Genomic DNA, 16050 nt, shown 5'->3' with positions numbered 1-16050 from the left:
TGAACCACAGTTAATTGGTAAAAGGGGAGAGAGGCAAGATGGGAGAGAGGGCAGTGTTATTCTTTTATGTTGTGCTAGCAACCAGCCAACAAACATTTTGGGCTGACTGGCCTTCTGTGATTATATGCTGGTTGAATGCCACTGATACTGTGTGTTGTCCAGATTTGTTGCAGTTCCTGTGGAAAGCTGCTGAATGCTGGATGTGTGACCTTAAGTCTGAAGCAGTGACAAATAAATTCCATCTGGAGAAAACTTCTGTTTTGTTCCCCAGCTTCCTCCTTCTCGGTTGCTTTCTGCAGATTAGGGGTGAAGTTAAAGTGCAAGATCAGGTGAGAGTGGAGGGGTGGGGTATGTAGTTTGGTTCTGAGATTGCAGGTCTGGGAAGAGGTGTGTTAAGGGTGTGAGGTGAGGCTGAGAGGATGGAGGTTGGGGTTGAGGCGTGGATGTGATTTTAAGGTTGGGTGAGGGATAAGGTAACAATGGAGGCCAAGTTGAGGTGAGGCTACGAAGGTGGAGGTGAGAATAAGTTTGATGGTGGGTTGTGGACAAGGTGAGGGTAGGGTATGAGGGAAGGTGTTATGGTGGAGGTGTGGATGAGGTGAAGGTGAGAGATGAAGTGAGGTGAAGGATGAGGTGGGGCTGAGGTGAGTGGATGGGGTGAAGTGGGATGGGTTTGAGAGAAGAGATGGGGCATAAGGTAAGGGAGTGAAGCTGGAGAATGAGGTGAGGGGTGAAGGTGGGTGATAAGATAATGGCGGGATTGAGGTAAGGTGAATGGATGAAGTGAGATGGAAATGGGTATGAAGGCGCGGATGGAAGTGGAGGTGTGGTGGAGACCTGGGTAATGAGGTAAGGGTGTAAAGGAAGGGAACGAGGTAACAATGGAGGGTGTGGGGTGAAAGTGAGTGGTAAAGGTGATGTTGGGGAATGAGGCGAAGGTGGAATTGAGGTGGGCGATGTGGGTGGAAATGAAGGTGCAATGGAGTAGGCGGGGAATGAGATGAAGATAAGGGATAGGGTAAGGTGAGTATGTGAGTGTGAGGGACTGAGGTTAGGGTGTGAGAGTTGAGGTGAAAGTGAGCTATTGGACAAGGGTGGAGGATGAGGTGAGAGTGGAGTGCGGTAAAGGATGTGAGGTGAGAGTGAAGTGAAGGTGTGAGGATGGAGGAGGTGAGGACGAGGTCAGGTGTGAGGGAGGATGGGATAGATTGTGAAGGTGATAGCGCTGGTCACGCTGTATTTCTCTTGAAGCCGTTGGATTTAAATTGAAGCTCGCACTGGCACGCAGGCTGATGACATCACGGCGCATTGCGTGGCCGGGAAATGGCAATTACAGCAGCAGGAGGTTAGGATGCGGCCTAGGGCGGGGCACTGAGGAACAATGAGGCTGTTGGTAGAGTAACTTCGGAGTGTAGTCAGTAGCTGGTGGTGACTAGTACTCTTGGTGTCCCGTTTAGGACGGCGTAAGGAGCTAAGAATCCCACTGCTGGAAAGCCTAGGTGCCTGGCTTCGGTTAAAGTTTCTCATCGCGGCACTGCTGTCTCTCTAAGCTTCATTGACTGAAATGCAGCTCAAACATCCATTGACTCTTGCATTGTACTGTACTAGGCTACATATCAATACTGGCCCTGTTTACAGGGCTGTACGCCTTGGATCATGGCTTGAGGATGTGGATACATTAACATGTGTTAAGACACGTCATTGGCCTAACATTGAAATAATAGAATTGGAAGTGCTGGATCTGATGAATGCTTAAGAAAAATCATTAAAATATTCTGAAGGAAAAATGTGTTGAGATATCGAATCAGTTTTCTTGCTCTCTCCTCCTTTAAGATGCTCCTAAAATCTTTCTTAATCAAGCTTTTGTTTACCGGTCCGAATATCTTATGTGGCTCAGTGCCAAATTTTGGTTTGCTAACACTCCTAAGTGCTTCGAGACAATTTATTATATATTGTTCATCTGCAGGTGAGACAAGGTATAAACAGTTTTTAAACAATCCTGCCATCTGGATTAATTGTAATTGACTTTGTTTCTCTGACAGGTGTTTGTGAACATGGCCACACTCACACGACAAGACCTCAATTTTGGACAAGGTATAGTCTTTGATATTCTCACCTTGTTAGTGATATTCTGCATGGAATTGTAACAAACTGGCTAATTGACCACCTTTGCTCCCTTCAGAAGCTGCTGTCTGGTTGGGGCACTGGTTGCCTGTTGTAGATTGTCCAAATAGTTGTTGGATAAACAGTCAGTGTGGGGGACATCATAACAGAACCTGACCCCTTATTCACTTTGTCATGTGCACTTTCAGGTGGAATTATTGATGGTGATTAGGAACAGGAATTTAGTGCAGTATTTGTCTTGTACAGGGATGGGGAGGCCTCTACCAATTGCCTTGGTTACAATGCTTTGTGCTAAGTAGAACCAGTAGTGTTCCAAATTTTAGTTTACCACCCTGTTTCCCTTCCCTATAATCACCTGACACCCAGCCATACACTGCAGGCGGTGACCCAAAGTCTTGCATCCCATTTTGTAACTGACCTCATCTTCTCTCTGCCTTTCCAGTGGTTGCAGATGTACTGTGTGAATTTCTAGAAGTGGCTATTCACATGATCCTGTATGTCCGGGAGGTTTATCCAATCGGAATCTTTCAGAAGAGGAAGAAGTATAATGTACCTGTCCAGGTGAGACAACAGTTGAACTTCCAGCTTGTTGATAGTCTGAAGCAGTGATCTGCATTCACAATCATTTATTCTCTGAACATTGTGTCACACTACATCTGTTGGTTACAGCATTTTTGAGTTTGTTTAGTGTGGTGCTGATATTGGGATTTCATGCTTTAAAAAATTAAGGATCACTTCACTTTTTGCTGATGATGCTTTGTTTACCCTTTTGAATGCTGTGTTTGCCTAGATGTCGTGCCACCCAGAGCTTAACCAGTACATCCAGGATACGCTACACTGCATCAAACCTCTGATTGAGAAGGTGAGGAAAATTTTTAGTTGGCTGGTTCCATCATCATGTACAACTGTTTATATGAATGTAGACTTGTGTCATAGACAAAATACTTGATTCATACTGCCCGAGATCAGTGTGTTTTGTATGTGAGCTTTGTGTATTTTTTTATCCTTAGTGATTGTCCCAATTTAAATAATTTGCGCAGCAAGGTTTTTGTAAATTTAAAAATGAGGTTTAAAAAAAAGCAATGTCTCACTCACACACAATCACTGTCAAAAATTAGATACAGGCGAAGAAAAAGTACGATACAATTACGAAGTATAATTGTCTTAGTTTCTCTTTTGTGGCAGGCTTGTGGTTTCTTTGATGACTTGATGCTTTTAGTAGTTGCAGTGAAGTTCTTGTGAGCAGAGGATTCTCACTAAGCTGTGAGACATCTTGTAGTTGAATTTCCAGAAGGTTGGTTCTTGGGTGAACTTGAAATTGGAACAGGTTGGGGAGAGTCCTTCTCTCTCTTTTAATGTATTGCTAGTTATCACCTTGGCTGCAAAGTTGACTTGCTGGTTCAATGGCTTTCCTGATGGACTGGGATGGAACTTTTTTTTTGCAAGCAGCTTTTGCTGTTAAAAGCAGACAAAAAATATGGCTGTGCTCATCATGTGACTTGTACAAGTTAAAAAAATCCTTTGTCCAAAGCCAGGTGGTGTGCTGATTACACATCCTGTGTTCTTGTTTGACACTTGGAAATTCATCCTGCCGAATTTGGATGAGAAACTATCATAATACAATGGAGGGTCACTGGGATCCCTTTCATATTTATCCAACTCATTGAGTTTTTGTTGTCCATGATGAAACCAAAAGATGTATTGGCTGGAATGCTATGGTTCTATTGTTAATGATCCATCCTTAAACAAACGGATGTATGAATTTCCCAGCTGGTTGTGAATGTTCATGTTGAATTAGGTATTTACTTGAGACTCAGGAATGTCTGGCTCAGTGCCAAAGGTCACATGATTTGCAGTGGCCATTTTAAGACATCTTAAAATATTGCCTGAAAGTTTATCATTTACTGGAGTATGACACTTTATTAAGTTAGTTTCTACTCCACATTATCTCCCCTTACCCTAATCGCATATTAAATATCATTCTCCCTCTGAGGGTGGGTACATACTTGTATCAAGTGAATACCAAGGGAATGTGTACAGCAGCTGTTTGGATTACAATTTGGTGTCAGTCAATAATGTTCACATTTTATATCACTCCCTTATATGTTTGTGTGGTAGAGAAGGGCTTTTTATTTCTGTTTTCGCCCACTTATTGATGTATTTTGTAATGTCTTTTAGGAAGGGAAGGTATGACTAAGAATAGGCTGGGTATTCTTTGCTAAATGACTTACTTCCTGAGCCCTCAAAACCTCTCCATCATCTGCTAGGCACAAGTCAAAAAACACTCACCGGTTACCCTGAGGGGTGCAGTCGCAAGAACACTTGATTTAACATCATTTAGGATAGAGGGGAGGTGGTGGCATAGTAGTATTGTCACTGAATTATTAATCCAGAGACCCAGGGTAATGTTCTGGGGATCTGGGTTCGAATCCCACCACAGCAGATGGTGAAATTTGAATTCAATAAAAAAATCTGGAATATAAAAGTTGTCAAAACCATCTGGTTCACTAACTTAGGGAAGTAAATCTGTTGTCCTTACCTGGTCCTGCAGCAATGTGGTTGACTCTTAAATGCCCTCTGAAAACTAAGTGGCCTAGCAAGCCATTTCCTTCTCAAGGGCAATTAGGGCCTCAAGACTGGTGTCAGTCTATAATGTTCACATTTTATATCACTCCCTTATATGTTTGTGTGGTAGAGAAGGGCTTTTTATTTCTGTTTTCGCCCACTTATTGATGTATTTTGTAATGTCTTTTAGGAAGGGAAGGTATGACTAAGAATAGGCTGGGTATTCTTTGCTAAATGACTTACTTCCTGAGCCCTCAAAACCTCTCCATCATCTGCTAGGCACAAGTCAAAAAACACTCACCGGTTACCCTGAGGGGTGCAGTCGGCCATCAGCAGCAGCAGAATTGAATTCGAACACAGTCTGTAACCTCATGGCCCAGCATATCCCCCATTCTACCATTACCATCAAGCCAGGGGATCGACCCTGGTTCAATGAAGAGTGCAGGAGGGCATGCCAGGAGCAGCACCAGCCATACCTAAAAATGAGGCGTTAACCTGGCGAAGCTATAAAATAGGACTACTTGTATGCCAAACAGCATAGGCAGCAAGTGGTAGACAGAGCTAAGCGATCCCACAACCAACGGAGCAGATCTAAGCTCTGCAGTCCTGCCACATCCAATTGTGAATGGTGGTGGACAATTAAATAACTCACTGGAGGAGGTGGCTCCACAAATATCCCCATCCTCAACGATGGAGGAGCCCAGCACATCAGGGCAAAAGATAAGGCTGATCTTCAGCCAGAAATACCGAGTGGATGATCCATCTTGGTCTCCTCTGGAGGTCCCCAGCATCACAGATGCCAGTCTTCAGCCAATTCAGTTCACTCCACGTGATATCAAGAAATGGCTGAAGGCACTGGATACTGCAAAGGCTACAGGCCCTGACAACGTTCTGGCAATTGTATTGAAGACTTGTGCTCCAGAACTTTCCACACCCCTAGCCACACTGTTCCAGTACACCTACAACACTGACATCTACCCGACCGTGTGGAAAATTGCCCAGTTATTCCCTGTACAAAAAAGCAGGACAAATCTAACCTGCCCCATCAGTATAATCTCCATCATCAGTAAAGTAATTAAGGGATCATCAACAGTGCTATCAAGTGGCAATTGCTTAGCAATAACCTGCTCACTGAAACCCAGTTTGGGTTCTGCCAGGGCCACTCAGCTCCTGAACTCGTTACAGCCTTGGTTCAAACATGGACAAAAGAGCTGAACTCCCGAGGTCAGGTGAGAGTGACTGCCCTTGACATCAAGGCAGCACTTGACCGAGCCCTAGCAAAACTGGTGTCAATGGGAATCGGGGAAAACTCTGCTGGTTGGATTCATACCTAGCACAAAGGAAGATGGTTGTGGTTGTTGGAGGTCAGTCATCTCAGCTCCAGGACATCACTGCAGGAGTTCCTCAGCACAACCATCTTCAGCTGCTTCATCAATGACCTTCCTTCCATCGTAAGGTCAGAAGTGGGAATACTCGCTGCACGATGTTCAGCACCATTCGTGACTCCTCAGATACTGAAGCAGTCCATGTTCAAATGCAGCAAAACCTGGATAATATCCAGGCTTGGGCTGACAAGGGGCAAGGAACATTTGTGCCACACAAGTGTCAGGCAATGACCATCTTAAACAAGAGAGAATCCAGCCATCTCCCCTTGATGTTCAATGGCATTACCGTCACTGAATCCTCCACTATCAACATCCTGGGGGTTACCTTTGAACAGAAACTGAACTGGATTAGCCTTATAAATACTGTGGCTACAAGAGCAGGCCAGAGGCTAGGAATCGTGTGACAAGTAACTCGCCTCTTGACTCCCCAAAGCTTGTCCACCGTGTACAAGGCACAAGTCAGGAGTGTGATGGAATACTCCCCACTTGCCTGGATGAGTGCAGCTCCTACGACACCACTCAAGAAGCTGGACACGGTCCAGGACAAAGCAGTCTGCTTGATTGGCACTACATCCACAAACATTCACCCCCTCCATCACTGACGCAGCAGTGTGTACCATCTAGAAGATGCACTGCAGGAATTCATCAAGGCTCCTTCGACAGCACCTTCCAAACCCACGACCACTACCACCTAGAAGGACAAGGGCACCAGATAGATGGGAACACCATCACCTGGAAGTTCCCCTCCAAGTCACTCACCATCCTGACTTGGAAATATATTGCCGTTCCTTCAGTGTCATTGGGTCAAATCCTGGAATTCCCTTCCTTACAGTACTGTGGGTGTACCTACACCACATGGATTGCAGCGGTTCAAGAAGGCAGCTCACCACCACCTTCTCAAGGGCAACTAGGGATGGGTAATAAATGCTGGCCTAGCCATGAACAAATAAAAACGAACCTATGAATGAATGTTTCAAAAAAAAAACAATTCACTCAATGACCCCACTACTGGATTTTGTATTCACCCCTTCCACCTGTATTGGACTGTGGCAACTCTAAGGTTATCCCTGCAAACTGTACCACAAAGGTCTTAAGAAACAGTAATGCTGTTGGGACACCATCACCTCCAAGTTCCCTTCTGTTGGTCTTCTGTTGCTGGATCAAAATCCTGGAATTTCCAACCTAATGCCACTCTGTGGGAGCAACATCAGTAATACAGATTAAGAAAGAGGCCAGCCATCACAATCTCTGCATTTAGGAACAGTGTCCACCCACCTCCTGAGAACAAGTAGATTCATAAAAAGGCAGTGAAATACAGCAAAGCATTGGTTCCCTTTATTTGCTGTTGGGGCATGGGTATCAGTAGAAACTATTGCTTGAAGAGCTGCTGCAGGTTCCCGCCAATCTTTGTTCAGGTCTATTTGTTCATTGGTGGATGATGAGCTGCTTGTGGACTGTGACTGGTCATCTTTTCTCATGTTTAGAATGAGGTGGATCGGATGGTGGTGGTGATCCTGGATAAAGAGCATCATCCTGTGGAGCGCTTTGTCTTTGAGATATCCCAGCCTCCTCTGCTGTCTGTCAGGTGAGATATTTTCAGCCTTCCCTGTTTTCTTGTATTACCTACAGCACCAAACTATTGATCAGATTCCTGAAATTGTTACAATTAAACTTAACTCGAGTACAAGAGTAGGGTCAATTTAATCTTTGTTTCAAATTTTTTAAAAATTAAAGCCATTGTTAGGTTTTCCTTTTATCATGATTCTAAATATTGTAACCCTTTTTCTGCATTCTGCACTGTTTCTGAAGCAGGCAATCCAATGAGAGAACCTGTTAGATCAATAGGCATAATGAAATGATGCATGGCCTATCCATAACAACTTGGCTGGGTCAGAAAGTGCACCTGTGGAAAGGGTGGATTATGAATAAGTGTGTTACTTGTTGATGGCACTGAAGGATAGTATTCTAGTGAGCTATGACATGGAAGGCTAGTACACTACTGAGCGGTGGCACAGTGGGGGCAAACTGGTGCCCCAGGCAAGAATCATTGGCCTTCTGCTGTGCTGTCGGATTCTCAGTCTATTAAGTCTATACTGGCTCTTTTATAAGAGCTGTCCAATTAGTCTCATTCCCTTGCTTTTTCCTCAGAACCCTACAAATTGGTCCTGTTCAAGTACATGCCCAATTTCCCTTTAAAACTTACTGTGGAATCGATTCTGCCATACTTTAAAGATGTGTATTGCAGGTCTTCGCAGTCTGTGTGGCAAAAAAAAATTCTCATTTCCTCTTTAGTTCTTTCGGTCAATTATTTTCAACCTATGACTCTGGTTTCCGACCATTTGAGGAAATAGTTTCTCCTGACTAGCAAAATCCCTTCATTTTGATAACTTCATCCTTTTCTTTTGTAAAGACGGATTCAGTGCCTCAATTATGTCCTCTGCACTTAATGATTCCTGTTTCTTGTCTCTAATTGGCCCCACAATTCTTTTAACCACCCTTTTACTTTTTGTGTTAATAAATGATTTTGGCTTCCCTTTCATGTTACAGTAATTTTTTTCTTGTACTCTCCTTGCATTTCATGTATCCTTTTTCAATTTTCTCCAGCACTCTGTATTCTGTCTGTTTTCCACTGTATTCTGTACTTGATACTTGTAAAAACCCTATTTCTTGTTTTACTTTAACTTCTTTTTCCTTTGTCATCGTGAGCTTTGGCTCTGAATGCCTCATCTTTTACCCTGATGGAATATGCTTGGTTTGAACCTAAAGTATCTCCATCCTAAAGATCTGCCCTTGTTCAGTAACTGTTTTCCTGACTAATCTTTGTTTACAGTTCATCTGTCCTAGATCTTTTCTCAAATCATTGAAATTGGCTCTCTTCCAGTTAGATTTTTCTTCATCCATAACTGCTTTAAACCTAATTATATTATTATCACTACTATTTGTGCACCATGGAAACCACTATTAAGCTGTGGCACTGGGGAGTAGCACACCATAAGAATATAAGAAATAGCAGAAGTAAGCCAAATAGCCCTTCAAGCCAGCTCTGTCATTCAGTAAGATCACACCTAAACTTCTACATTTACTCAATTTTCCCATCCTATACCCATATCTCTTGATGCCTTTAGTGCTTAAAAATATATAAATCTCAGTTTTGAAATTTGAATGGAACAGTCTGGCAAAGTACAACAGGCCCAACAGCTCTGAAAGTGCAGCACTGTGATGTGATGAATGATTACCCCCTCCCATTGTACCCCAAATGCAAGCCTGTTTCCCCTCCCACAGACATCAACAGACCAATCTCTAATTTATTAAGGAGTTTGAGAAACTTAGAAAATCTGAGCTAACTGATCTCCTGAGACATTGATAGAAACTAGGAGCAGGAGTAGGCCATTCGGCCCTTTGAGCCTGCTCTGCTGTTCAATATGATCAGGGCTGATCCTCCAACTCAATGCCATATTCCTGCTTTCTCTCCATACCCATTTGATGCCCCTAATATCCAAAAATCTATCAATTTCTTTCCTGAATATACTCAGTGACCTGGCCTCCGCAGCCTTCTGTGGTATAGAATTCCACAGATTGACCACCCTCTGAGTGAAGGAATTTTTCCTCATCTCAATCCTAAATGGCCTTCCCCTTATCCTGAGACTGTGGGCCCCTGGTTCTAGACTCCCCAATAGGGGAAACATCCTCCCTGCATCCAGTCTGTTTAGCCCTGTTAGAATTTTATTACCTTTCAATCAGATCCCCTCTTCTAAACTCTAGTGAATACAAGCCCAATCTCTCCTCATACGACAGCCCTGCCATCCCCAGTATTAACCTAGTGAACCTTTGCTGCACTCCATCTATGGCAAGTATATCCTTTCTTAGGCAGGGAGACCAAAACTGCATGCAATACTCCAGGTGTGGTCTCACCAAGGCCCTGTATAACTGCAGTAAGACATCCCTAATACTGAACTCAAATCCTCATAAAAGGTTTGAAAAACTGTCATCTTTTGCTGGAACTGTCTTTTATTTCTGACTCACTGTTCCCATTGCCCTCTCTTTTTTAAAAAAAATATATGCTGACATTCCCTTTTAAATCAATCTATGTGACCTCGCTGTAATCCTTGCTGGAAAGTTCCTGAGGTTGGTGTCATAAGAGCTGATGATAGAGTGGCATGGGGGGCACTGTGCAAAAATTGGTGGGGACTGAAGAGGAGCAGAGGCCTAGGAGTGTATGTGGGCATTTTCTCTGTAGTTCATAGAATTATACAGGTGAGGTCAGGATCACACATGGTCATGTTATCCCCATGGTAAAATACACACCTATTGAGGCTCACATTTGAAGAATCCACCAGGGAATACCCAAGGCCAGTTGAGCAATACCTGGAAAGAGTCAGTGCCTTTAGAAGAAAAGTGGTGTAATTAAGAATATAGTACTTGGGCACTTGTGCAGCTCAAACACTTTTTTATTGGTTGGATTTTCCTGTGACATCTATTAATCTATCTTACTGTTGTTTGCAGCTCTGACTCGCTGCTTTCCCGTGTTGAGCAGCTCCTGCGAGCATCAATCCTGAAGATCAGTGTCTGTGATGCGATTCTTGACAGCAACCCTCCAGGTAAATCTGTGGTTAGGAGTGTGTTTGTTGCACCCATAGTCATAGCAGCCTGAATTTTGCTTACTCCAGCTAGGCTTCCGTGGAAAAACTGACTGGATGTAATCCAACTGAGGGAATCAGATGTACTTTCTGTGCTTCTCTGAAGCAGCAACTTTTCTCTGCCACTTTCTCCCCATCTCTCCTGAAGGTAACTACTTCTCCTGAGTTATGGTTTCTTAGGTGCCAGTTCTTAATCAGGATCTTTAATAGAATATGGTGGAACTATCTTGATCCCAGCCCAAATTGTTCACCTGTTTTTTTCTCTTCAGATCTTGATGAATGTTGCGTATTTCCTGCAGTATTTTCTCTTAGCTGAAAGCACACCCAAAGGGCTATTCTTGATTTTCAAGCCCACATAGTGATCATTGCCAGCCCATGTAACTGTGTAGTATCACAGCTAAATTTAATTGTCCTTTCCACTGGATAACACCATCTGTTTTCTCCCCCCTAAAGCAGAGACAGAGAAAAAGAGAGCTTTCTTTCATGCTTTCATGTCCTTGAAATGGCCTAAAGTCCTTCATAACCAACAAATAGATTTTTTGAAATGTCACTCTTTAGTAGGCAAATGTATGGCTAATACATGTATAGCACAGTCATACAACAAGCAAATTAATAAATAACCAGATCATTTGTTTTTAATAGTATTGTTTGAGGAGGTAATGTTGCTCAGAATTCTAGGACAACTTGAGTAGTGCTGGAGGAAATGTTACTTACATGCTCATGGGCAGGCAGACAGTTTAATGTTTCATCCAAAGCACCAAACCTTTGACCGTGCAGCACTTCTTCAATACATCACAGAAGCATTTTTAACACTAACTGTTGCTGCAGATGCTCAGCTAATTTGGCGTAGACTGGGAATTGAGCCTGGGACTTTCTAGGTCCGCAGGGCGCTGTGGAGTAGTTGCTGTGCTATTGAGGGAACACATACCTTAATATACCACATACTACTTAACTTGACTAATCAACATTAATAGACTATCCCCTATTGGTATCACATACCTATGTATAATCCCCATTAATCTATATTCCACTGTATTATAACATACTGTGCTTAATACTCATTAATATACTATCCACTATTTCATTACATTGTATTCTTCAGCCCCCATAAACCTAAAATCAGAATTTTCATATCATAAAACCATTCATTTAACTCTCAATTATCTAACTTATAAATAATGCGGGTGGTAATTGCCTGCTATTATAAGAAAATTGCTCTATTTGTGGCACTACTCGATTAATCCCTATCAATTGATCAAAACTGGCATCTGATTAATGCTTGACATACTTATAATCCTTGATCGTGTCAAGAATGCCAGCCCGCTAGTTCCCTTTAATGGCACTTTCGTCCTTGATCATCTCAAGATTTATTGTCTGCCTTATTTTTTTATTCGGGTACGAAGCAATTACTATGCCCCGGGAGGGCTGATCTGGAACACTGAGGTAAACTTAAGCCCACCTTGACATTTACTTAAAATACCCATAACTTATCATTCATGAGTTGTAATTGTCAAGTTGATCATTACTGAGGGATAGAGGGATTGACGCCATAGTTGACAAGTTTCGATTTTTTTGATTAATGAAGCTATGGTTTAAAAAATACACTTTCTTAACCCCTACTTAAACACTTTGTTTAAGTGTTGCTTTGTAAATTTCTAATGCAGAAGCTGGAATAAATTCCTCCTGTGTATTAGAATTGTGCTGTTTTATTTCTAGGCTGTACCTTTACTGTATTGGTTCATACTCGAGATGTTGCCACTCGAAATATGGAGAAAATTCAGGTGATAAAGGTGAGTAGACCATCTAAGTAAACGCAGTGGATTAAAGTCTGCAATCTGTTGATAACTTTGCAGGTTAATATCATATATGTCTCTGGTTATTGGATCAGAGAAAAGTTCTGTAGCTTCGCCACATCTACTTGAGAATGGTAAAATAAAAATACCTGGAAAAACTTAGCAGGTCTGGCAGCATCTGCAGAGAGGAACACAGTTAACACTTTGAGTCTGTATGACTCTTCAACAGAAAAATCTGTTGAAGAGTCATACGGACTCGAAACGTTAACCGTGTTCCTCTCCGCAGATGTTGCCAGACCTGCTGAGTTTTTCCAGGTATTTTTATTTTTGTTTTGGATTTCCAGCATCCGCAGTTTTTTGCTTTTTACTTGAGAATGGTAGTGGGCATTCAGGAAACTTTGAGGAAGAAAGCTCCATTAACACCCAGTTATCTCTCTTGACTTTCCGTGTTGTAGCACCAACACCACTGACCATAAGTTTAACTGAATTGGCTGAATCATCACCATGGCCAGGGCAAATGGCTCACCTCCTGACCCCTCAAAGCTTCTCCATCACCCAGAAGCTTCAACTAAGGATCGTGATGGAATTTCCTCCATTTGCTTGGATGGAGTAGATGCAACAGCCCTTAAACACCATCCACTGAATTCAATATCCACCCTCTATACCACCAGCATAAGCTTGCTTCAACAAAACCTCCTGTCCAACGATCTACCACTAAAAGACAAAAAGCAGCAACATAATGTGGAACAGTGTGACATGCAAGTTTCCCTCAAGTCACGCTTTCCTGACTTGGACATATGTCACCATTCCCATTTTGTCACCACTGGATCAATATCCCCGAGGTCACTATCCAACACCATTCTAGGAGCACTACCACTATTATGGACTGCAGCAACCAAGGAAACGGTCCACTATCACCTTGGGGCAACTAGGAATAAACAATAAATTTCCCAAACCTGAGAACAAATACACAATAAACAATTAATGTGTTTCAGATTCACCCTTTGTTTGCTTATTTCTTGTGTAGGACTTCCCGTGGATCCATGCTGATGAACAGGAAGTGAACATGCGAGAGCCACGGCTCATCCCACTGAAAACTATGACATCAGATATCTTAAAGGTAACTTTAATTCTAGCAAGGGGTGTCTTTTGTTCTATTTGTGGTTCATGTATTGTAGCTTATGAGCTTTGATTGTAAATTTATCAGATGTTTTTGAAAAGATTTCTTGACCAGAAGAGAGTGCATTAGGTAGTAGCTTTGGGTGGCAAGTGAGGCAATTTGTTGAAAATACCATATATGTAGGATCATCTACCCTTGTTTGTTTTCTGTGAACTTTCTGAAGATTGGATGCCAAATGCATGGGGTTGTAAAATTAACCCAGTTTATTGTAACTGCTGCTTCTTGGATTATATCTGAAGAAAATGATAACAGTGACTCTGATAAACTGATATATTTAGTAGTGCTGCAGTCCACTGTATGCACAGTACTTACATTGGGATTTGCATTTGATACATTTTTTTTTACTCTTTTATAGATGCAGTTGTATGTTGAGGAGAGAGCTCAGAAAACATCTTGATTACAAGCCAGATCCAGTGGCCACAATACCAAATGAAACACAGATCCCAAGGCACTGGGCATGTTTCATCATTGAACTGACTTGTGGGGTATAAGAGAGCTTTCAAAACTCATGTAATGTGAAACATTAGCAGGGATCAAACCCTGAATTGGCACCTCTGGGTTTTAACTCTCTTGTACTATAGGAATAATTTGTGGTTTGACTATGTACATTGTGTTGTGCTGCATTCATTGAGGATGAGGTGAAATTTGGTGTAAATTTTATGGTTCTAGGTCAAGGTTTGAAATAGCTTATCTCCTGCATGATTAGGCATTGCTTTTTAAATTGGCGGTCAGACTTTCTCTGAACAGACCGTAGAGCAATGGTAAAGCATTGTAGAAATGCACAAGGCTTATAATCTGCAGCTATTCCAGCAATTAACTACCAGCCTCCTTAGTAAGGAATTAGTCATCTGTGTGCGAGGTTATGACCTTCACAAGATGGGAGGGAGCAGACCTGTCTTAGCCTACCAGAGTAGGTGTCCTGGACAGGGCTGAAGCCTTGGGCTGTATAGCATTTCTGGATGGAAGAAACTGTGGTTGAGTGGAAGAATATTTTATAAAATTAAAAACAGAAATTTGAGAGATTTGTGTATTTTTTTCTTTGTACTTTTTCTAAAATGCTGAAAATCAAGTAAATAAGAACTAAACTGTTGACAGGATATTGTGTGAAATCTAGTAAAAGCCTAATTGAAAATCCCATTTTCAAGTTCATTTACTCCTTTCTCGTGGTGATGTAGGGAAATTGCCCAAGGTGTTTCACAGAAACATAATCGGACACAAATAGATGCTTAACTGGAGAAGATATTAGGAGGAGTGATCAAAAGCTTAGTCAAAGAAGTGGAACTTAAGAACTATAAGTGAGGATAGAAAGGTCGAGGGGTTTAGGGAGAGAATTTCATAGAATGAATTTATCTTGAGCGCAAAGTGGATGACTTTATACTTGACCACATTGAACTTAATTTGCAGTAGTACTACCGACTCATTTAATCTCCCTATGTCCCTTTGAAACTTCCTCCTTCTATCTGGACTACTTACTGTCTCTATTAGCTTGGTGTCACCTTAAATATAAAATAACACTTTCTTCAACTTAAGTTGAGGCCCCATAATGTCCTGAGACCATGTCACTCCTGCCAACCTAAGTACCTTTATCCCCACTGTCTCCAATTTCCAGTCCAATTCTGTGCTCTCAGTTTTGATAATTTCTTCTGTGTAACCTCAACAAATGCCTACTGGAAGTTCACTTGGATAATGTTCGTTGATTCCTTTACCTACCTTTGATAGTAACTTCCTCAAAGCATTCAACTAAATTTAGTCACACATGACATGTCCTTAACTAATCTTTGTTGGCTTTCTGCTCAGCTCATCTATGTTCAAGTACTGATGCACTCTGTCCCTAATGACAGATTCCCATAGCTTCCTACAACTGACCTAAAACTGACTGGCCTGAAGTTACCTGGTTTCTCTCTCATTCTTAAATAATCTAATGACGAGGGAAAATTTTCAATCAAATGCCACATTTCCCGCATCTCTGCCCTCACCTCTTTTCTCTCCCTCCCAGAACTACGATAGGATCCCCCTTGTCCTCATTTTTCACCCCACCAGCCTCCGCGTTCAGAGGATCATCCTCTGCCATTTCTGCCAACTTCAGCATGATGCCACCACCAAACACATCTTTCCCTCTTTACCCACTGCACCCTGTCAGCATTCTGTAGGGACCGTTCCCTCCGTGACACCCTGGTCTACTCCTCCATCAACCCTAACTCCTCATCCATTTCCCCCAGCACCTTCCCATGCAATCACAGAAGATGCAACACCTGCCCCCTTACTTCTTCCCTGTCCAATACCCCAAACACTCCTTTTGCACCTCCTTCAACTTGGGAGCAGTACATACAGTAGACCAATGCAGTCTCCTCTACATTGGGGAGACT

General features: G+C 42.3%; 1 protein-coding gene across 3 annotated transcripts; it reads left to right on the top strand.

Annotated features, from left to right (window-relative positions):
- The first annotated feature begins 1291 nt into the window (after positions 1–1291).
- mad2l2 (mitotic arrest deficient 2 like 2) lies at positions 1292–14816 on the top strand. 3 transcript variants are annotated; one of them, XM_041206341.1, is made up of 9 exons: positions 1292–1345; positions 2043–2094; positions 2567–2685; positions 2915–2986; positions 7559–7659; positions 10578–10672; positions 12428–12501; positions 13532–13624; positions 14040–14816. In XM_041206341.1, exons 2-9 carry the CDS (start codon positions 2055–2057, stop codon positions 14079–14081), a joined length of 636 nt encoding a protein of 211 aa, XP_041062275.1. In that variant the 5' UTR covers positions 1292–1345; positions 2043–2054; the 3' UTR covers positions 14082–14816. The 3 variants fall into 3 exon arrangements, with proteins under 3 accessions (XP_041062275.1, XP_041062274.1, XP_041062276.1); XM_041206340.1 differs by having other exon boundaries at positions 1299–1499; XM_041206342.1 differs by lacking the exon at positions 1292–1345 and adding an exon at positions 1526–1966.
- The last annotated feature ends 1234 nt before the right edge of the window (positions 14817–16050 follow it).

Source organism: Carcharodon carcharias, chromosome 15 (genome assembly GCF_017639515.1).
Source record: "Carcharodon carcharias isolate sCarCar2 chromosome 15, sCarCar2.pri, whole genome shotgun sequence".
In the NCBI taxonomy this organism is placed as follows: Eukaryota; Metazoa; Chordata; class Chondrichthyes; order Lamniformes; family Lamnidae; genus Carcharodon; species Carcharodon carcharias.
This window is presented reverse-complemented; position numbering and strand designations above follow the sequence as displayed.

What these genes read in the sequence shown, in the direction of transcription:
- mad2l2 (XM_041206341.1), top strand. Translation starts at nt 2,055, where the DNA reads ATGGCCACACTCACACGACAAGACCTCAATTTTGGACAAG. An exon ending in AGTATAATGTACCTGTCCAG is followed by an intron (nt 2,686 to 2,914) that starts GTGAGACAACAG and finishes GTGTTTGCCTAG; the next exon opens with ATGTCGTGCCACCCAGAGCT. An exon ending in CCTCCTCTGCTGTCTGTCAG is followed by an intron (nt 7,660 to 10,577) that starts GTGAGATATTTT and finishes TGTTGTTTGCAG; the next exon opens with CTCTGACTCGCTGCTTTCCC.